The 20,984-nt window shown below is 42.8% G+C and overlaps 2 protein-coding genes across 3 annotated transcripts; one reads left to right on the top strand and one right to left on the bottom strand.

Moving 5' to 3' along the window:
- Window positions 1–5,345: 5,345 nt before the first annotated feature.
- On the bottom strand, window positions 5,346–8,457 carry LOC101773050 (transcription factor bHLH18). 2 transcript variants are annotated; one of them, XM_004960375.3, is made up of 4 exons: window positions 7,804–8,457; window positions 7,262–7,666; window positions 5,734–5,892; window positions 5,346–5,642 (listed from the first exon to the last, which is right to left on the bottom strand). In XM_004960375.3, the coding sequence occupies exons 1-3, from the start codon at window positions 8,380–8,382 to the stop codon at window positions 5,782–5,784; spliced, it is 1,095 nt and encodes a 364-aa protein (XP_004960432.1). In that variant the 5' UTR covers window positions 8,383–8,457; the 3' UTR covers window positions 5,346–5,642; window positions 5,734–5,781. The 2 variants fall into 2 exon arrangements, with proteins under 2 accessions (XP_004960432.1, XP_012700185.1); XM_012844731.2 differs by having other exon boundaries at window positions 5,346–5,892.
- Window positions 8,458–16,476: 8,019 nt separating this feature from the next.
- LOC101772645 (chromatin structure-remodeling complex protein BSH) lies at window positions 16,477–19,229 on the top strand. Its single transcript, XM_004960374.3, has 11 exons — window positions 16,477–16,638; window positions 16,757–16,845; window positions 16,953–17,047; window positions 17,137–17,208; window positions 17,335–17,382; window positions 17,461–17,544; window positions 17,912–17,950; window positions 18,174–18,256; window positions 18,360–18,422; window positions 18,630–18,719; window positions 18,906–19,229. Exons 1-11 carry the CDS (start codon window positions 16,586–16,588, stop codon window positions 18,955–18,957), a joined length of 768 nt encoding a protein of 255 aa, XP_004960431.1. The 5' UTR covers window positions 16,477–16,585; the 3' UTR covers window positions 18,958–19,229.
- The last annotated feature ends 1,755 nt before the right edge of the window (window positions 19,230–20,984 follow it).

Genomic DNA, 20,984 nt, shown 5'->3' with positions numbered 1-20,984 from the left:
CCACGGGACGATCGACCGCACGCTGAAACTGAAGCGCGACCATCCGATTTACTTTAGTTTGTCGTGGACCACAAGGACAGGCTCTCTCTTGCAGTCAATGAGCTGAGTGATCGAGCGTCCATTCTGGTTCTTGTTCCTAGTACCTCATCTAGCTCTTTCGTCCTCCTGTCGAGAGATGTCCTTCGCTTTCTCCATCCAACGCACGGGCTCTCGGCTCACCTCAGTTCTTCCCCTCCACTTAGCTTCCTATACACATGTGTGCCGAAATCATCTGATTGACACTGCGTAACGTTCACCGTACGCACCTCATCTCACCATCTGGACAGGATCCTATGGTATCATGAAAAGGTGAATGTAAGTGGAAATTTGTAATTATTTTTGTTTGGAAAAGTTGAGAGTAGACAGTTGACAAGTTGGATATCCACGAGTTTAATTAAAAGTTGCAAAAGACAGCGATAAAAGATGTTGTCAAGACCCTAGTTGAAAACAGGGTTTTAAACAATCCCGGTTTGCAAAAAATTCTAGTGGTCATACGTAAAAAAAAAAAACTGAAAACCAGATTCACCGGATTTTTCTCAGATTTCTCACTTTTGTAGATCAAAATTTTGGAGCAAATAAATAAATAAATTCCTGGTACATTTAAAGAAAATTTCAAATAAAAAAAATTAACCAGATTTGAATTCAACAGTTATCTTGATCTATCGTTACCCGGTAGTAAACCCAAGAGACCGTATTTCCCCACATTTACTGGCTGGGAGTTAAAAACATGGTTGAAACTTCATATTTGAGTGTCTTCATTTTCATGATTAGAAGAGATGATCGAGTCACTAGTCAAAGTTTGTTTGAATTGAAGTTTTGAAACGTATGAACAGAGATTAATGTTACGCCCACCTGGTTTGGGCTGTTTTCTGACCATTTATGCAAAGAGCTTCAAATTCTAATTCAGAAAAATCCGTGCTTAAATTTATGGACTCTGGTTTTTGGATGAATAACCTTGTGCTGGCTGACATCCGATTTACTTTTGAGACGGGCTTCTGGAATATACTGGACAACGTCTTTTCGTAAGACAATATACCGGACTAAGATGCATCTGATTACTTTTGCGCGTCGTGAATCATGAATCAAGCTCATGCATGCTTCTCTATTCCTACTATTCCCCGTGCCCCATCTCTCTCTGTCAACCTCTGAGATTGTCCTTCTATCGCTTTCTGTAGGGAACTCACGGCTCGCAGTTCTCCTCCACCACTCGCCCAGCCTAATCTGACGGACTTGCCTCGCCATCACCACATAATACACTGATGGTGTGGCTCATGCCATCATCGTATGCTGTGGCAGATCATACCACAATAAAAGGGTCAGAAATTAAAATGCATTTCCAAAGGAAAATATATCTTTAGTTGATATTTCTTGAAAGGATATTTGGTCCATACTAGAGTTGAAAACATGGACGTTCTCTTAAGCCTAGTTGAACACCAACTTCCTGATTAACCGAAGGTCTTGATGATTTCGAGGTAAAATGTTTGAACTTGATTATTTTCAAGTTGAAGGCTTGCTTCTCACTGCTAGGTAGGTCTAATAGTTCATAAGCATTATATATATAATGCGTCGAAATAAAAACGAAGACACCTTACGACTCTGATGTCGATCCTGTACTAACGCAGCAGAGGTTCTTAGGCAATATAAAAATGTTCACGTGACTCATGCTATTACACAGAGCAAATTGCAAACGTGAGCTCCATGCGAGGAGCAAGCTTTAGATCCTCGGGCGATCCGCCTGGCCACCGCACACACACGGCTTCGTCCCCAGCCGCGCGGATCATATCGGACGCGCCTGGCCGGCCGGCCAGCTTTTGATCCGCGGGCGCCGTGGCGCGACGCGGGCCGCTGGTTCGCCGGGCGTTCACGTGCTCGCCGGTCGCTGGGGCCGCCGGCCGGGACAGACAGCCGGACCACCCAGGAGACCGGCCGTCTTGTTCCGTCGATGCAACAGCCACAGCAATCGTCTGCGGGCTTGGTGGCCATCCTGATCAGCCCCCACAACTCCTTGTCCGCTGGGGCAGGGCACAGCGCAACAGCATGGTCCGGCGGCCTGGTCCCCGGCTGTCGCCGTCGCTCCAACGTTTGTATCGTAGTATATTTGTATCTATCTACTGTGAGTGCTAGTAGTATCTTGCGATCTTTTTTATTCAATTCCTAGCACATGACTATCTTTGTGCATTTAGTAGTTTCACTGGAATCCGAATTTGGTTGAAATTTTACATGGACCGTGGAACGGTTTAGTTTCCGCTTGTGGGGAAAGATTTCCTGCTCAAAGGCATGCTAGCTATATCTTGATTCCGGCTGCAGTAACTTACGTTGTTTCTTTCTTTTGGCGTGGCTTACGCTCTTTTTTCTTGAATGGCAGAACTTGAGTCTTGGGCCAATAAAACAAGAAAAAAGAAGAGAAAAAAAACTTGAAGCGTCACTACTATGGAGGACGAAATGTCTAGAGGGTTGGACCATATATACAACGAGAACGGGCCGGGCCTTAAAACCAGTCCAAATCCTCCTAGTAAGAGGCCGAATAATTTAGACATTACCCACTAGGCCACTACTATTAGTTGATGCAAAATTTTCAAAGCCCAAGTAGAAGGCCCCTCCTTCAAAACAAAATACCACTTCCGTATGTACGCTAGTAGAGTAAGGTATAGCATGAGGCCATGAGCCTAACTCTACTGTGCTAGAAAAGAGCCTAACTCTACTTCCATATATACGCAAGTGGCAAGCGTTTTTGCGATCGCTTATGTTACCTTTCGATAATGAACAGGCACGTGGCACATGTGAAAAGGATGTTCATTTGGTCCGTGTGGGAGTACCAAATGTTAGCATCAAATCTACCTCCAATACAATTGATACAATATCAAAATACACCACAGAGACAATAGACACTGACTGGTAAAAAAAATTACAGTCATAGTAAATGTTACTATCTACTAGAAATTTTGCAATGGCCGCAAAAATAATTGACGAGGGTATCGGAGAAACTTCACCTACACCTCATTTGTACTACTTTATTACAAGTGGTTGGTTGAACTATTTGTTTCATGGAGTAAGTAATTAGTCACCTAGTAAATTGTGTTGGGCGCTATCTCCCTCCACGTATCCGATTCGAGCCCAGCAGAACACAAGGCCAATGCTTATACACCGTGGATTTAGTGCAGTGAAGGAACTCCTTAAAAGGGAGTGCGTATCAAGGGGGAAAAAATGACTAATGTAGTTGTAGAAATGCGTTGAGGCGCAGCAGTTGACTGGACAGGGGTTACTAGTACCACTTGACCAGCTGCTGCTGGTATTGGAGTGACTCGTGTGAGCATATACAATTATACAAGAGAGCATGCATGAAGGAGGAATGAGGTGTGATCCTATGTATATTTGGTGTCTCAACCGATCGTTTCAAGATAGGATGATAAATATTGTTGGATCAGCACCAAACTTGGTGAGCTGATTCTACATAGAAAAATACTATGATGTGGTCTGTTGTTTTTAGAATTACTGTATAGGTTTTATTAGCTTGGGCCATTGCAGTTTCAAGTTCAACACATAGCACCTTTTGGTAGAACTTCAGTTTGGATGGTGAAATGGTATATAATTGAGCCGAAAATTTGACAAGTCTTTGATGGACACATGGAACTGCTGGTCTACCAAACTTTGTGCACCATTGACGGTTTTTTTATATGTGATTTGTCTGTTTTTGGCTGCTATCCTACCTCTTATTAGAGGTGTATGGTAGTTATTCAGGCTAAGCTTGTCGCTTGATGAATGAGTTATTGATGTTGCTGTAAACTTGCAATCCTCAACAATAGCCATGGCGCATTGCAACTACCCTTTTCTCACAATAATTTTTTCCCTCCGATCTATTGTCACTTCGATTTATTGGCTGCAAATGAGCTGTGAAAAGGACCCTCCCAATGTCAAGGTTAAAGCATCACAAGCAATGCCGAGTAGCTGCATGCCGAAAATATCGACCGGCCGTTGCTGCTGGATACAAGAAAGCAGTCTCGCTAGCAAAGTAAAATCAATCACATTGCTCACATCAGCACATGATTTGCCCCTCGCGCCAGCAATCATAATTTTAATTGGTCAACGAGTATAAGTGATTGATGATCTTGCATGTATGTAGAAAAAATGACAGCTTATTAGCCTGTTGATGCATGAATGTCTATACCATATTCTACAGTACCATGGCCCAAACGCAGTATATGGTGGTATGTCTGTGCGATTGGTTGCAACGATAGCGTCCTTGATGTTGCGGTCATGTCACCCTTATGATACGCAACCACTCCTACTTAGCTTACTATCTGTGCAAGCTGATGTGTTAAACCCTTAATATGATATGCAACTCCTACTACTATATATGTAAATCGATGTTAATTAAACTGTGCATGTAGGAGCTTTTGAACGTGTGCGTGTCTTTTGTTGTCTCCCTTTTGCTATCACCGGAAAGATGTACGAGCTAGTACCTATCTAGACGTCTAGAAGCTGACAAGATAGAAAATTATATTTTATATTAGACCCTGCCTGTAGATTAGTTGTAAAATGTTTTCGAAATATTTAATTAGAAACAGTGGTGAATAAAATACGCACTGCCCTTGTGAGCAGGGGCATCACTATTATTATGTGCCATACATGTTTAATTTCGATTTGATTCACAACAAATGGACATTTAAATATATATGATGCATACCCTTAAAATAATCTAAAGTTGGTCCAATTAATATACGATCTCAGGGATCAATAATCGAGCTGCCTAGCTAATTAAGAAGTGTCACTGGTTTCGGTCATGAACGCTCACCAAACAATAACATATGTCAGATACAAATATCGCACAATCAAGATGGGTCCAGGGTTTTGCCGAATGAAGATCATGTTCACTCCACAAGGTGTGTGTTGATTCTCTGGTTAACCTAACCTATCCAAACTTCCATCGCTTTCGATCTCAACTTTTTTGCACTATCCTTTCTCGATTGCGAATACGCGTTACTCGATCGAGATCCTAGCTAGTTATTAATCAGCTCGATTATTGTTAATAATCATGCTTGCATAATCAATGACGTTGAAATCTGTTCGAGTTTAATTGGCTTCTCATCACTATAAGAAGTTGTCTTAAGTACCTGCTTGTCCCAATTGTTCTGTCAGATTCTAGATATATCCTTTATTCCTTTTAGAACACTGCAATAGTAAGAATAATCCTCTGATGAGTCGAAAAAACTTAAGAATAGCTCTCAACTTTTTTACCACTGTAATTTGTATCTAAGAGTAATTCGAATTATCCACTGCGGTATAGAAAACTCATCAAGGATACTGAGTACAATAAACTCGATCTCATTATAGGATATGTATTCATTATTACAGGCATTAATATATCGAACAGCTCGGTACTATAGTACATGCACAGACATTTTACAAAAAAAAGAGAAACATGTGTGAATTTGCATATAGTGATGACACCTTTTCATTTGACGGGGCCACTCTGTACTTGATCTGTAAGTCATCGTGGATTATTCATCGGTGTTGATGCTTCAGCTTGCTCGTTGCAAATTGCAAGACATGTGGTGCAGGGATTCTCGTATATACATCAACTTGATAGCATCAGTTCGCAGCAGCTACGTGACAAGGGGTCACACCAAGGGGGAAAAATTAAATCCAAGCAGCAAACTTATTTACAAAAAGTTCCCATGCATTATGCATATGTACCTAGATATATCCACCGTGTTGCACTCTGATGCCTTTAATTTAATTTAGTCAATTTCCTGTTTCTTCAGTATCATTGCAGTTGCTATGCTGCAGGTGTGATAATGCAGAGTTCAACCTGCCTACGACCTCCTCCGCTGTCATGGTGAAGCCCTCCTCCACCTGAAATGAACAAAAAATAAATTAATTAAAGTTAATGCCTGAGTAGAACCATCTAATTGAGTGGACAGTTTATTAATTTCCACAAATACTGCAAACTTTTCCACACAAATGAAGTTATTAAATAGAAAAGCTAGCATGCACTCACAGGGTTGACATTTAGTGGAGTGGTTTGCAACGTTTCAATGAGAAAAACCACAACCTAACATACTGATAGAGTTTGCCGCTTATTAAATATAGATGTGCTGTTATTATTTTGTATTTCTTATGTAACATAAATCTATATGTGCATCCAAATATTTTTGCATTCAATTGCATTTGCTATATATGTTCATCACTTATTACTGGAAACAGAAACTTAGTTTGTACACACAAATAATTCTAACTGATCAATCTGACTATTATAGTAACACAATCTGACCAAACTATGTGATCTAGATCATTTTCTTAATGACAATGGTTATATGTTGTATATTATTTTTCGACACTGTTATAATATGGCTGCACAAAAATAAGTGATGCAACCCTTTTCTTTGTTATCATGACCAAAGGAAGAATTTTAGGATTTTAAGGTAATTTTCAAGCCCTAAATTTGAAATAAGTGCCTTAGATCTCATCATGTATGGATGATTTTTTATTTGGCATGTTTGTCCTCAAATTCAACAAGAAAAATAACATTCCATGTTATTTAGTGCACTCACACTGATATATCTGATAATAACACCAATAAGCACATTTAGTAGAGTTGCCTCTCAATAAACTTGTAGTGCGCTCACGAAACTATCATATACAAGGTATTTGATCAATATTCACTCGGTTCCGCTGTGTGTATATGTTTCAGTATTCTGATCGAAAGTCAAAATGAAATCAATGCCATAAGAAACAAAATTTAGAATCACAATATGTGCTCTTGTTAAAAGAACCTCTTCTAGTAAAAACTAGGCTTTCTTACTCTGAAGTCCGAAGCTTGTAAGCACATCTAATGTGTTTTACTTTGTAAGGGGCTGGGAATTTACTGCACTATGGTACTAATGCACTAAATAAATACACGCTCATTTTTCTTTTAGGTTTGTATGGGAAAACATTTTCACAACATGAACTATACTGAAATAAATTCTTTTGAGCAAAGTATAGTGAAATAATAATTAGCGTCTGAACTGTACACTATGAGCTCAATGATAATAGAGATCCAATTGTATTTTGGCTACGTTCTTCCGCTATTAAATGTTCCTAACCAGCTGACTAGAAACATAGACATTTGGTACACCAAAAGGTTATCAGTACAATTTGCTGATGAGATGCAATAATGCAGGGAGTACTGTTGAATTATCAGTATAAAAATAAAAGCGGAAACGAATGAAAGCAGGCTTGCCTTGGCCGTGATGGTTATGATCATAGTGCAGGCCGAGAACGGCATGACATTGGCATGGACGATGCTGAGCCCGAGCTCCTCGACCTCGGCGAGCACCGTCACGGCCACTCCCTTGCCGCTGACGCAGTGGACTCTTACCATTGCGCTCTTCTCCGAGAACCATGCCTGGATCTCTGGAAGCGCCGGTTTCGGTGGCCCCGATGACGCCGACGTCGTCGACGACGGGGAGCCATTCTCGTCGGGCGCCGCGACGGCGGCGTTGCGCGGCTTCTTGAGGAGCACCACGGTTTCGTTGCTCCGCCGGGCGGCGTTGCTGCCGGCGGCGGCCTCTTCCAGGGCCTTGAGACGCTGCTGGAGCTCCTTCACGTACTTGGCCGCGTCGGAGAGGATCGTTGCCTTGTCCATCTGGTAACAGATTAGCAGTTGAATCATTCCGGTAATAGCAGGTTAATTAACAGTTGCTGTGTCTGGATCAGGAATTTGGTGCAGAGAATGAGAGAACAAGGGCGGCAGTGTTAATTTGATTTTGGAATCTGGAGAACCTTCTTGAGGCCAGGGATGACGGTGGAGAGCTCGATCAGGCGTTTGTTGATCTTCTCCCGGCGCTTGCGCTCCGCGACGATGTGGTCCGGCGCGTACGACGCCGACGATGCGGCTCCCGAGCTTTTCGGAGAGGTTCTTTTCGTCGGCGGTGACCCGTGGACCAGCTCCGGCAAGCTGCGTGGGGCGGCGGTCCCCTCCAGCATGCCGCCGTTGCCAGTGCCAGGCTGCGCCGAGCCGGTGACGAAGTTCCAGCTCACCACCGGCAGGTTGGTGCTGCTGCTGCTCGGCAGCGGCGGCGGCGCACGCCTGAACGAGCCATAGCAATCCCTGGTCGCATCTGGTGCTGGAACAGTGCTGCCGTCGTCTGTGATGTCGCCGTCGCCGGAGCTCCAGCTGTTGGCCGCATTGGCTTCGTCGGCCATCAGCTCCCGGACCATTTCCACGGCAAGGGAGGCGTCGCGCATCGCTTGGAGCGAGGGGAACGTTGTCTCGCCGCAGCCGTCGCCGATGGCAGGCTCCGGGTGCTCGTTCAGCAGCGTGTCCATGGCCCACTGCATGAACATGCTCGAGTCCTCCATGTTGGCTTGCCGCTCCACCCGGCGCACAACCACACAAAGTTTGTGCAGTAAGCGATATGCAAGAATGGCTCTCAATTGATGTACAACAAGCCCATTTTGGGGAGAGTTTCCCTTCCCTTTTATATAGCAGCTACTCCTACATGGAACCAACACTGTCTCATGTCTGCCTGACACATCATCTGTAACACTGTACTGTTACTGAAGTTGGGTGGTCCTTATCAATGGCGCCTGTCACTGAATTAATCCCCAACCAAAAGTCAAGAACACAAACAGCGCAAGTGATGCATTTGCACAAGGCCACCACCGAAGGCGACAAGCAGGAGGTGAAGTACATCGGTGGATGATACGTCGATATGACCTGCATGTTGTCCAAAATCATGAACAGGTGAGCGATATTTGGACAGGCTTATAGCTCTCATTGATTAGATTTTTTTTTCTACTCATCAAAATATCGCATACTAGATCTTTTAATTGTTTTAATTTACCGCTCGTCGCAGATGCTCGATGTTTTTTCAACATTCGATCCAAGTTTTAAGCCGTCGATGATCTGGTGCGTTTAGAGCCAAAATTCAAGTTAAGGCCGGGGTTCGAAAATTAAATCACGTGTTGTTCGCTTCATCGTCCTACGTACACACACGCAGCGCGCTGTTCAGATTTCGGCTCTTTCAGCAAGAGATCTTCATTGACGCATGCACAACATACCGGGGGGGGGGGGGGGGGGGGGGGTGGGGGATGTCGGGCCTCGATTATTATATATATATGTCTTTTTTTCTTGCGTAAAAATATTTTTTGCTACCCTTTAGAGTCCTCAAGATTGTCACTATATCCAGATTTCATCGAGATTATATACCAGCAAGAGTTTGTGGGAGGGAATCCAGCTGAAAACTACATGTGTACCTACTACGGCTCACAGATTTGTTTGTGTTATTACTACCCTTGAAACTTCACCTGTTCAGGTCCTGGCACCGTGTGGCACTACTCATTTACCTTTTCCTCTTCCTTTCACGTGGTGATAACTGTCTTTGCAACAAACAGAAACACAACTAAATTAGAACTACCTCCACGACGGAATGAGTGGTGCGTAGCCTTTGGAGTATTTGTTTGGTGTTTGTGGTCCGTTGAGTGGTGCAGCGCGTTTGTTTGGATTGATTTCCACTTTGTTGTATGCTTATTCTGGATTTTCATCGTCTTTTTAATATAATTGTCAGCTCTCTTTTCTGCTTCGTTTCAAAAAGAAAAATAAAACTACATCCAAGACAAACAAATAAACAACTTTGAGCAAATTTTCCTTTAACTTTGTCATATATATACCTGACCTTATTGTTAAACCGTCACAATTCCTCAGTGTCGCACTATGCACTGTCGAGAGGGATTTAAGGGATTTGAAGGTTTAGAAAGGATGAGCAGGACTGGAAGAACGAGAAGTACTAAGCAATTTGCACCTGTGTTTCTCTTCTCTTGAACTGTTGAGTGATGATGTGCTCTAACCAGTTGCAAATATATAAAAAAAACATATTTTGTTTATTTGGACAAGACTTTTTGACCAAGCATAATATATACGCATGAATATAGTGTTAGGGGCCGCAGTATATTACGGCAAAATAGTCGATTTTGTCCCTGACCTTTCGCATGAGGGTCAAGTCCGTTCCTCTATTTTTTTGACAGACCAATTTAATCCTCCAACTTCAGTTCTTCAGCTCAATTTCATCATTCATATGAGCTGGAGTGCTGGACGTCCGCATAGAGATGCCATGTCACCCAACCACATGTTCCACAATACGAAATATCCTGTTTGCCCCTTTTTACTACGGACAGAGCAGAAGGAATAACACAGGCAGACGATTTTCGCAGGGATGGCAGGCATTGGACTGCTCGAGGGCGCGTTCTGGGCGACGAAGGCGCTGGAGACGGTGAAGCGGAAGCGCATCTGCGCTTGAAGCTCAGCACCACCTGCACGAAGCCACGAACAAAGTCGAGAAGCGCCTCGAGTGGCTCTGGCAGGTCTGCTCCCTTCCTCCACTCTCTCCCCCCTTTCCGTTCTGTTCGCTCTCTGATGCCGTCAAGGATGATGGCTTCGTCGTCTTCACGATCCATGCGTAGTTTGTGTGTTAGGTCGAAGTGGTTGGTTCGATTGTTGCTCCTTGAATCCTGCGAGCGGTGCTGGTCTACAATTGAAGTTCGGGAATTGTATATAGTGCCTGTGAGCATAAAACAAATACCTGCATTTGCAGCAACTTCTAGGAGATGGTCCAAAGTAAAATGAGCTCGTTCATATGAATGTGGGAAGATCATTTAGGTGCAGATCAGGCGCCGTGAGTGCCCTTCAGAATGCTGAGCTGGTTGGATTCGGAATACAAGTTAAAGGGTATTTTTGACTTTTACATGTGTAAGCTAAACCCTAACATGTGACTGGGTGACATGACATGCGTACGCGGACATCCAGTTCGGATGAAGGACAAAACTGAACTGAAAACGGAGTTGGAGGACACAAAAGTTGAGGGATGAACTTCACCTTCAGATGCAAGTATATATATCATCTATTTGAGCATATTGTATTGGTTATGTGACGACATTTTCTTTATCGCGTCACGTCGATGAGGATACACAACTCCTACGTACTACTATAAATGTTTTTTTAATTATTTTTGAAAAAGTACTGCCATAAATGTGATCCGACATTAAATTAAGCTTTGAAAGTGAACGTGTGTATTTATGTGTGTCTTGTAATCTCCTGTTCCCGTCACGAGAGAGGAATTGCTTTTATTTTAAAAAAAGCGATACACACAACCAGATACTCATACATAAACACACAACAAATATGGGTACACTCGGTTGTAAAATACAATTATTAGTGATCAATTACTAGCTAATTAATTAGTTAGTTACTTAGGGGGTGTTTGGATAGCAGGTGCTAAATTTTAGCACCTGTCACATCGGATGTTTGGACATTACTTTAGTGGAAAACCTCCACGCAGGGAACGCCACCCAAGGGGCAGGCATCCCAAACGGACACCATCTGCCTGTTGGTAGGGTATAAATATGTACTCCCTCCGTATATAGGATTTAGAGGTCGTTTAGGATATGATTGTACTTACTATTAATTAGGAGCCTTATTAAATACGTTTGCGGGTGTATTCCATATGAGAAACTTGTGCAGCTGAGACAGCTAGTGCATGGAGGCATGAGGCTGGTGAGTTGAGTTCGAAACTCGGCGGATGCATATTTTTTTTTGCTGTGGCTTGATTTTACATGGCGCTCGGATTTGTTTTTTCACGTTTGTGCGCGACAGAGGCTGCATGTCCCTGTTTCGGATAGGCGTGGCCGCTCGCGTTTGGCTGCATGGCGCTCTTTTTTTTTGCGTTTGGTCATGGCGGAGGCTGCATGGCCCTGCTTCATCTAGGGTTTGGTTGCATGGCGCTCGCTGATTTCGTTTTGGCGCTCGTTGTTTTCGTTTTGGCGTTCGCTGCCTTTGCTATATAAACGGAGCGGTCCCTTCCTCTTTCTACCTCTTCTCTTTCCACTTAACGCTGCAATGGGTGATTTCTTCCCCGACTTTGATCTGAATGTGCGTTTAGAAGAAGATGACGATGGCAATGTTCCCCTAAATCTCAACGAGCTAATAATGGAGGATGACAACAACAATGATAAGCAACAACGTCAAATTAGTTTATCAGTTTGTGCCTACTAATGTTTGTTTTTTTACAAGTAGAACATAACGTGGAGGCTCCCGTTGAAGAACAAGTTGAAGAACCCCACCGAAGGAAAGAAATGTCTGAAGAGCTCCGAAAATAAGTTTATCAAGCTTTGTTGGCTAGAAGCAACAATGGGAAACTAGGCAAGAAAGATACTACAATTGTTGTTGATCAATTTGGCCTTCACATTCGGTTAGTTCAGCGTTTATGAAAGCGAGGTAAAACACAACATGCAAACTCTGTTCCGGTTGTGGTTTCTAGTCTAAAGAAGGGTAAAGTTGGTCGTAAGGCAATCCCTGTTGATTTGGAAGCATTGCGCAACATCCCTCTAAAGGAAAGAATGACTATAGAGGATGTGTGTACCAAACTTAACATGAGCAAATGGAAGATTCAAAAGTATTTGAAAAAAGGTTTGCTTAGGTGTCACTCTAGTAGCATCAAACCATATCTCACTGAAGCTAACAAGAGGTCTAGATTAAAGTGGTGTGTTGACATGATTAAGAGGGATTTCCTTGCTGATCCAAGGTTTAAGGATTTGTATGACTTTGTGTTCATTGATGAAAAATAGTTCTACCTCTCTCAAAAATTTGAAAAAATATTATTTGCTACCCGAAAAAGATGATCCCCATCAGACTTGTAAGAACAAGAATTACATCCCTAGGCTCATGTTCTTGTGTGTTTGTGCTCGACCAAGGTTTAGGGATGAGAATTGTATTTTTGATGGTAGGATTGGTTGTTTTCCACTTGTTCGATATGAACCGGCTATGAGAGGTAATGAGAGAACCGGCCGTGTACGGGGAGACTTGGTTACGAAGCCCATAACTTCGATCACAAGAGACGTGATTAGAGATTTCATGATCAACCAAGTGTTGCCTGCCATTCGAGCCAAATGGCCAAGAGAAGATGTGGGCAAACCAATCTTCATTCAACAGGATAATGCACCTTCCCATTTGAAATTGGATGATCCAGATTTTTGTGAGGCTGCTAAGCAAGAAGGATTCAATATTCACCTAATTTGTCAACCACCCAATTCTTCGGATTTCAACATTCTTGACTTGGGTTTTTTTCGAGCTATTCAAGCAATTCAATACAAGAAGAATGCAAAAACAATAGAAGCTCTAGTTCCAGCAGTGCAAGAGGTAATTTGATCAAATTGTTCACACATGTTTCATTGTTTCTTCAATAACAAATTTGCTCATTCATTCATTTCTTGCACACTTGTTTTGTAGGCATTCATAGAATATTCAGCACACAAAGCAAACCAAATGTTTCTAACACTACAAAGTGTTTTGATGGAAGCTATGAAGGTGAAAGGATGCAACAAATTCGAGATTCCTCACATGCAAAGAGAAACATTAGAAAGAGAAGATCGGCTGCCAATTTCTATCCCTTGTGAACCATCTTTGCTAGATGAAGCCGAGGCTACTCTTGCTGCATCAAACATTTAGAATGATGCTAGTTAACTTAATTAGTAGAGACATCCTTGTAACAGTTAATTAGAACTAAAGCTAGTTATCTTACCGATACTTTGGCGTCATCCTTTCCCAGCAGCAGCTCCTTGTAATGGTTAATGAAAAGCTCGTAGTCGAACTCGTCGAGGCCGTGAAGCATGGCGTCGATTATGTAGTCCGCGTGGACAAGACCGCAACTAGAGCATGGCCAGAACCACGAGTGCGCACGATTCCATGCTTGGCGATCCTCATGCACGAGATGACAATGAGCGCATATAAAAGAGCCCGGCGGCAAGGAATCCGGCACCATCTCCGAGTCCGGTGCGAGCTCCTACAACTCTGGCGTGATGGAGTCCGGCGCCATCAGCGAGTTCAGCACCACCTCCATCTTCGAGTCCGGCGCAGCGACCTCCTCCGGCTCCTACGACTCCGGCGCGACGAGATAGATTATATTTTTAGAAAAAAAATCAGCATAAGATCATATTTTTTTGATTTAAAATGAAATAGTTGTGAACTTTTAGAGATTAAACATATTTTTGTTATTTCTAAAAAATAGTAAACCACCTTTGAAACCAACTAAAGGACCAAATTTAATTATCCAATTTTAATAGTTGGATGATGGTGTCCTGTTTTGTCGTTTAGGGTTCAAAATCGAACTAGCATGCTAGAGTTGGAGGGTTAAACTAGACTCCCCCTTTTGTGTAAGGTATATGATCAATTTCTTGTGATTTGATTATCAATAGTTTGGAAACTATGGTTTGAAAACATAAGAGGTGTATGTGTAGATTAGTATCTAAGAGTACTTGCATAATATTTTTTAATTCCATAAATAATTTAATAGAAAATCATAAATATAGGTATGCATATATATACACGCTTAAAGTTGGCTCATACAATCATGGATATGGAGCCAGACTGATATTTAGTCATCTAGCTAATTAAGAAGCACCGGCAGTTTCGATTATGAATGCTCACCAAACAATATAATGTACGGTAGATACATAGCACAATCAAAATGGGTCCTGGGATTTTTTTTTCCGCCGAAGATCGTGTTCACTCAATCAAGGTATTGTCGTTTTATGTCCATTCAACTACCATCGCTTTCGATGTGAACTTTTGCGCCTTTACTTGATTACCATATGACCGGATCTCTTTGTCAATTCAATGATTGTTTATTATGCTTGCATATTCCATGACGATAGAACTAGTGCCTGGTGAATCGCGTTCGCATCGTAACCGCCTTATGCCCTTAAGTACATGCTTAAGCTTGTCCAAATTGTTTGCTCTTCTAAGACATCCTTTTATCACCCAGCAGGCCAGCAACAAAAATCCTATAAATTATTATTTTCACTACGGTATAGTACTTCTCACGAAGATACACAATTCAATCTGTTATGGGAAAAGCCTAACAAATAATGATTGTACCAACCAACATGTTATTTTCACTACTGAAATACCCTCCATTTTCTTTTAATAGTCCTATTTCACCTTGTCACAATGACCAAATAAAACAATCCTACTTATCATCCATTTAATTACGTCATTACTATTCCTCGTAAATAAGCGATTTATTAAGGCCTAGATTTCTTGATGTCCATGTAGCCAATATCGCATGGAAGAATGAAGGGTTATGCATAAGGCTCAAGACAATCATTAAGTGGATGGACAGTTTATTGAAATAAGATTATCAAAATAGAATTTCTCGGATTTGGAAATATTTGTATCAAAAGAGAATGGAGGGAGTATGCAATAACAATATAGAGTGTGATTATGTATTTTAAATACATGAGAAATGCCCGTTTACTCTAAAGAAAATAGCATGAGGATCCTTGTCATTGATGAAGTTGTTCTGATGTAGCTATTTTATTTTGTGTTTAAGAAAACTTGATACAATCATTTTCAATAATAGGTACAGAGCTCTTAGTCTATTCTTATGTTCTACTTCCTTCTGCCAGTACTTGACGTTCATCAGACATTTAGATTTTTTTTTTGATTTTGCAGAAATATATAGTTGGATGAAAAAATTGTAAAACTAGACTGTCGTCACTGGCCGGCGGCGGTTGGATCGGCGGAAGGACCTTACCGCCAGCTCAGCCGGCGATAAGGGGCACACCCCTCCGCACCACACTTTCAAAAAAACATAACTAATTCATATTAATTTGGATGGAGATAAACTTTATATGAAACTTGTAGATCTCGATAAGATCTACAACTTTGTAGTTAAAACGTTTTTCATTTAATGTCATATTGGTGCTCAAATAATCGACATGAGTTTCAGATCTAAAATTCAATTTTTAGATCTGAAATTGGGCAGCACACTTTCAAAAAATGATAACTAATTCATATGAGCTCAGATAGAAATAATATTTATATAAAAATTGTAGTTCTCGACGAGATTTACAACTTTGTAGTTCAAATTGTTTTTATTTAGAGCCATTTAATTGCTGAAATAATCGACACAAATTTCAGTTCTAAAAATTAAATTTTAGATCTGAAACTTGTGTCGATTATTTGAGTACCAATATGACATTAAATGAAAAAAGTTTTAACTGCAAAGTTGTAGATCTCGTCGAGATATACAAGTTTCATATAAAGTTTGTCTCCATCCAAGTTGATATGAATTAGTTATGATTTTTTGAAAGTACGGTGTGGAGGGGTGTACCCTTGTCGCCGGCTGGCGGTAAGGCTTTTCCACCGGCTGGGCCGACGACAATAGCCTAGTTTTGCCATTTTTTTTATTTGATTATATATTTCTGCAAAATACTAAAATAAAAAAAATAAAAATAAAAAAAGCCCAGACATTTAGTTCTGTTTGGTCTGGAATGTTTTTTTTTCTAGTCTTGTTCGAGGTGATACAAGACTGGGCCGGTCCGCCAGGTTTAAGGTTACGGCCCATTCGTCATCGTTCCAGAGTCCGGTCCAAATAAAGATTCCTCGAAAGATCAGGGCCCAAACAGACCGTTCTCCTCACGTAGGTAGCACGGCGGCGCAGACCGAAGAAGCATCGGGCGGGCACGGACGGCGGCGTTGGTGCATCGACCGCCGGCGAGAAATAGAGAGATGAAGACGGTCAGCCTCGGCGCCTCCAGGCCCTCCACCGTCAACTTCCGCATGTACGCCCTCTCCCTCCCTCCTAACCCTCTTCCATCAGAGGGAGACCTCGGATCGATTGCTGCGGAGAAAGAGGCCGTGGTGGCTGATTCGTTCCCCTCTGGCTCCTCCGCGCCGCAGGCCGACGAGGGACAACCTGGTGCCGATACGCGTCGACATCGAGGTGGACGGCCAGCGCTACAGGGACGCCTTCACCTGGAACCCGCGCGGTAGCCCTGCCTGCATCCCCTTCGCTTCTTCTTGCTTCATCTCCCACTTGCTTTTGCGCCCCTCGCTTGGCCGCCGGATTGATTCCCTTACCGCACCTGGCGCGCAGACCCCGACTCAGAGATCATCAGCTTCGCAAAGCGGACGGCCAAGGACCTCAAGCTGCCGGCCAATTTCGTCCCCCAGATGCTCCAGTCCATCCAGGTGCCTCTCTTTTTAGTTGCTTGCTTGCCCTGCTTTGCAATGTCTCACCTTTGTTTCTCACTACTGATTAGTTGTATTGTTCCGAACAGGGGCAACTTGCGGAGTTCCGCTCCTACGAGGGGCAGGAGATGCAGATCAAGGAGAAGATTGTGCCTCTCAAGGTTTGGTTTGCTTCTCTGGCTGCTGGTTGCACATCAGCAGACTTGTTTCTGGGCCTCTTGTTTTGTAGCCTCACATGAATGGAGTTTATGTACTCAAGTGACAGCTTATGCACGGTGAATATGCAGATTGACCTCCGAGTGAACAACACTGTAATAAGAGACCAGTTCTTATGGGTATGTATGTGTGTATTTGTAGTTTTTAGGAGTCCTCATGTCCATTTGCTCTAATTCATGTCTATTTTTGGCTGTTAGGATATTGGCAACCTTGATAGTGACCCTGAGGAATTTGCAAGGACGCTATGTGATGATTTGAACATTACAGATCCTGAAGTTGGGGTATGCCTTAAATACTGAATTTCTGATTATTCAATGTAATGAACTGTTAATTGAACTGAAACATTTTTTATAATGACGGTTTCCCATCTTAGATGGCCCCCACTTACACATTTGCAATCCCCCCTAATTGTTATACAGATGGGATTACTGTATGAGAAGAACTTGCATTCAACTATGTTGCAATATCAATTAAAATGCTACTACTATTATTGTCAAATCTTTGTAATTTTCCATGGGTGAGGAGCTCATGATTGGCATAGTCATAGTTTGCTGTTATACGAATACTTTTTGCACTGCAATTCTTTTTTGTTTAATTATTTTTTGCAGCTTTGGTTTACGTTGACAGTGTCTTTTGTTTGATGCGCAGCCTGCAATAGCTGTTTCCATCCGTGAGCAGCTTTATGAGGTTAGAGAACTTTTCTGTGCAAGAGATCACAATATCATGAAACTGCTTTGATGTTCTTTGGCAGCAGAACTTGGAAAGTTTTGCTGCAGTTCCTTCACATCTACTGTTAATCTTTTTTGGGGAATAAGGCCTTCTATTAAAAAACAAAAATTGTTAATCTTCATATCTACTGTGAATCTTCTTTTTTGCTGATAAGGCTTTCTATTAATAATTTGCTTTGCAGATTGCTAGTCAGAGTGTCTCTGTTATGAGAGAAAAGCAATTGTCCAAGAAGGGAAGGCGAGCACCAGAATTTTCTTCGAATAGGTTCGTGGAGGAATTTACTGTTTCTCTTGAAGAGAAAATCTAGGGTGGATGCATACAGATTAAATCAGCATATCAAACTAAAGCCCTCCTTCATGTTCTGCAGCAAAGCCGTGAACAATGCAGTGGACTTGTTCAAGTATTTCGGCAGCAAAGGAAGCGTCATTCGGTACCATCTTTTCTTCTAGAAACATTGATCCGCTAATGATTGGTGTATTTGGTTATGATGGTGTCATTTATGTCAACTGATAGGCATGTAAGGCAGGGAATTGTTGACTGATAATGTTCGCTTTGTTTTTGAACTAACACCGTACTAGTTTACTATTGTTTGGTCTTGAAACTGCCTTGTTTGTTCTTTTCTGTTTTGTTGTATCAGGAAAAGGAAGGAATGGTATCTGTATGAGCCCGTTGTCGACGTTGTAGCTAATGAGGAAGATGGAAAAGAGGAGCCTAATAATTCTAGTAGGTGAGGAAATAGCTGATATTGAACATTCATCATCAGTGAATTCACTTTAGTAATTGTGAATTATACTATTTCTTGAAGCTGTTATTTTGGGTGTGCTTCAATGGCTTGCCAGTTAAAAGAGGAAGATAAAATAACGATGATTAGGCTGTGTAGAAGTTCACAAACATTTTTTTATGTTTTCCGCAGGCCGAAGAAGCGAGCAGAAGAAGAGAAAGTTGCAAGTCTTCAATCCCTTTGATTCAGACGTAGGACTACAATCCTGAAGAGAATTGTTGAGCAAGCTGCTCATTGTCCCTAAGCTCGAAGGGTTTTCAGCCAAAATTTGTTTGCCGTGGGGATGCTGCCTGCCTGACATTATTAGTCCTAGGATGTGTTCATTGTTGTTTGCATGCCTTCAGCAATATGTATGTATAGTGTCAGAGTGTTTATTCCCTGATGCCGGTGCCTTGACTCTGTGACATCCATTGTTGAATATACCTTCAATCTTCAGTAACATGCATTGTTAAAAGATGGGCAAGGCACTAATCATCTACCCCAAAAAAGGGTAGTAGTGAGATAGTTCCTGCTTACGGATAGGATCCATGATGACTAGGCTTCAAAGCAAAGCTAGAGCACTGCAAGATGCATGGTTAACAAAAAAGAATTGACTCCACAGACCACAGCAATAGAGTTATGCTGCATGATCCGGCTTTTCACTAACCTTGGTCGTCCTTTGCCTCTTTCGGTCTTTCCTATTAATTTTCTCTTTGGAGTTCGTGAACGGAGGGAGTAGATGCTTGACGATCCGCGGCGGCGGCCGTCGGTCGATGGTGTACGCCACTCCGATCTGATATTCTGATGATCTGATCTCTGGTCTAGGGCTTCCTGCTCAATGGTTGATGATGGATTGGACGACGGATGAGCTTGTGAATGGGACACAGCAGCCGGCGGCGGGCGGACTAGTATCGTTGGAGGGTGTTATGGGCCATCAATATGCCCAAGCGTACTATTCTGGGCCTGATAACTGGAAACGTTTGGGTCATGAATTGGGCTGCCATTTTTTGCTGCCTCTCTCTTACCCACCCGATGCAAAGTATTGGGCCATCAATACTTTGCTAAATTGCTACTCCCTCCGTTCCAAATTACTATTTGTTTAAATTTTTCATTTAAATTTTTCTAAATATAAAACTTTTAATATGGATCTAGATGTATATAGGTCTAGATACGTAGCAAAGATTATCAAGCGTGATGATTCATGAGCCGTCGCCGTCCTGGCCAGGTCGCATTTGTACTAATACAGTAGTAGACTGGCTGGCTGGCGTTGGCAAGTCAAAAAGGTGCCACGTCTCTCTGTGTTCGGGTGGACAGCCCAGCCCATACGCGCATCTTCCTTAGCATTTTTGCTTTGCGCGCGGGAGGGTAATATTCTTTCCGTGTCCGGCTGTGATGTTCACCCCGCGGCAAATGGCCTGCATGCGGCAGCTTCTCCTTTTCTTCAGCATGCACCCTGCCTGCAGCATCAGGAAATTGCACGCCAAGAGGGGTTGCAAGAATGGCAAGAGTTGTATGTAGTACGTGGCAGCTGGGTGTGACTACTGCCAGGGGCGGTGCGGCGATCCCGGGTCCGATCGGGCCGGCCGGTCAGCATCACCGCGTGGAGGACGTACGAGACAGAAGGAAGTCGCAATCGCAATTCGCGAGCCGCGTTGCCTTCGGCGCGTAGGATCGGAGTAGAAAGGATAGATGGAGGGATAGGGTGCTTAGCAGCCAAGGAATTCCATCTCTAGCTCTAGCTAGCACCATCTCTGGCAGCATGCGCCACGCAGACGCAAACGGCTTGTTTGACTGCCTGGCATGACTGGCAAGCAGTGTTCATGACTGGCATGGGCGCCACTTGTACGCCTCGCGGGGCCCCGGCACGTGGCACCCCGCGCCATCGTCGCACCTCGTTTTCTCGTGTTCCTACCTACCTGTCCCCGAGATAGCTCGACAATTGGGCTTTTATTCTATTAAGGGCGTTAAACTCTATTGAACGAAATCGGAACAGGCAGGCCAGATTCTATGACAACAAGGAGTTGTACTTGAAATTCTCCCCCGACCCATGTCATGACCTTTGGTCGCTGGGAGTCTGCTTTACGCAGGCCCTGCTTACGGAAAGGCCCTTTCTCTGGGAAGGGCTCCTAGGGGTTAGTGCTTCCAACCGAGAACCTGTATACTCTAATCAAGGTTAGGAGCGAGCAATCTTCTTCAGCCTTGGACGGGAATCTCTCGTGCTATACTATCCTA

The sequence above is a fragment of the Setaria italica genome, chromosome III (assembly GCF_000263155.2).
Source record: "Setaria italica strain Yugu1 chromosome III, Setaria_italica_v2.0, whole genome shotgun sequence".
In the NCBI taxonomy this organism is placed as follows: Eukaryota; Viridiplantae; Streptophyta; class Magnoliopsida; order Poales; family Poaceae; genus Setaria; species Setaria italica.
This window is presented reverse-complemented; position numbering and strand designations above follow the sequence as displayed.

Coding starts and splice junctions, on each gene's coding strand:
- LOC101773050 (XM_012844731.2), bottom strand. CDS start 8,382: ATGGAGGACTCGAGCATGTTCATGCAGTGGGCCATGGACACGCTGCTG. Junction 7,667..7,803: donor TCATCCCTGGCCTCAAGAAG/GTTCTCCAGATT, acceptor ATCTGTTACCAG/ATGGACAAGGCAACGATCCT. Junction 5,893..7,261: donor TCATAACCATCACGGCCAAG/GCAAGCCTGCTT, acceptor TGTTCATTTCAG/GTGGAGGAGGGCTTCACCAT.
- LOC101772645 (XM_004960374.3), top strand. CDS start 16,586: ATGAAGACGGTCAGCCTCGGCGCCTCCAGGCCCTCCACCGTCAACTTC. Junction 17,383..17,460: donor TAAGAGACCAGTTCTTATGG/GTATGTATGTGT, acceptor TTTGGCTGTTAG/GATATTGGCAACCTTGATAG. Junction 18,257..18,359: donor CCAGAATTTTCTTCGAATAG/GTTCGTGGAGGA, acceptor CATGTTCTGCAG/CAAAGCCGTGAACAATGCAG.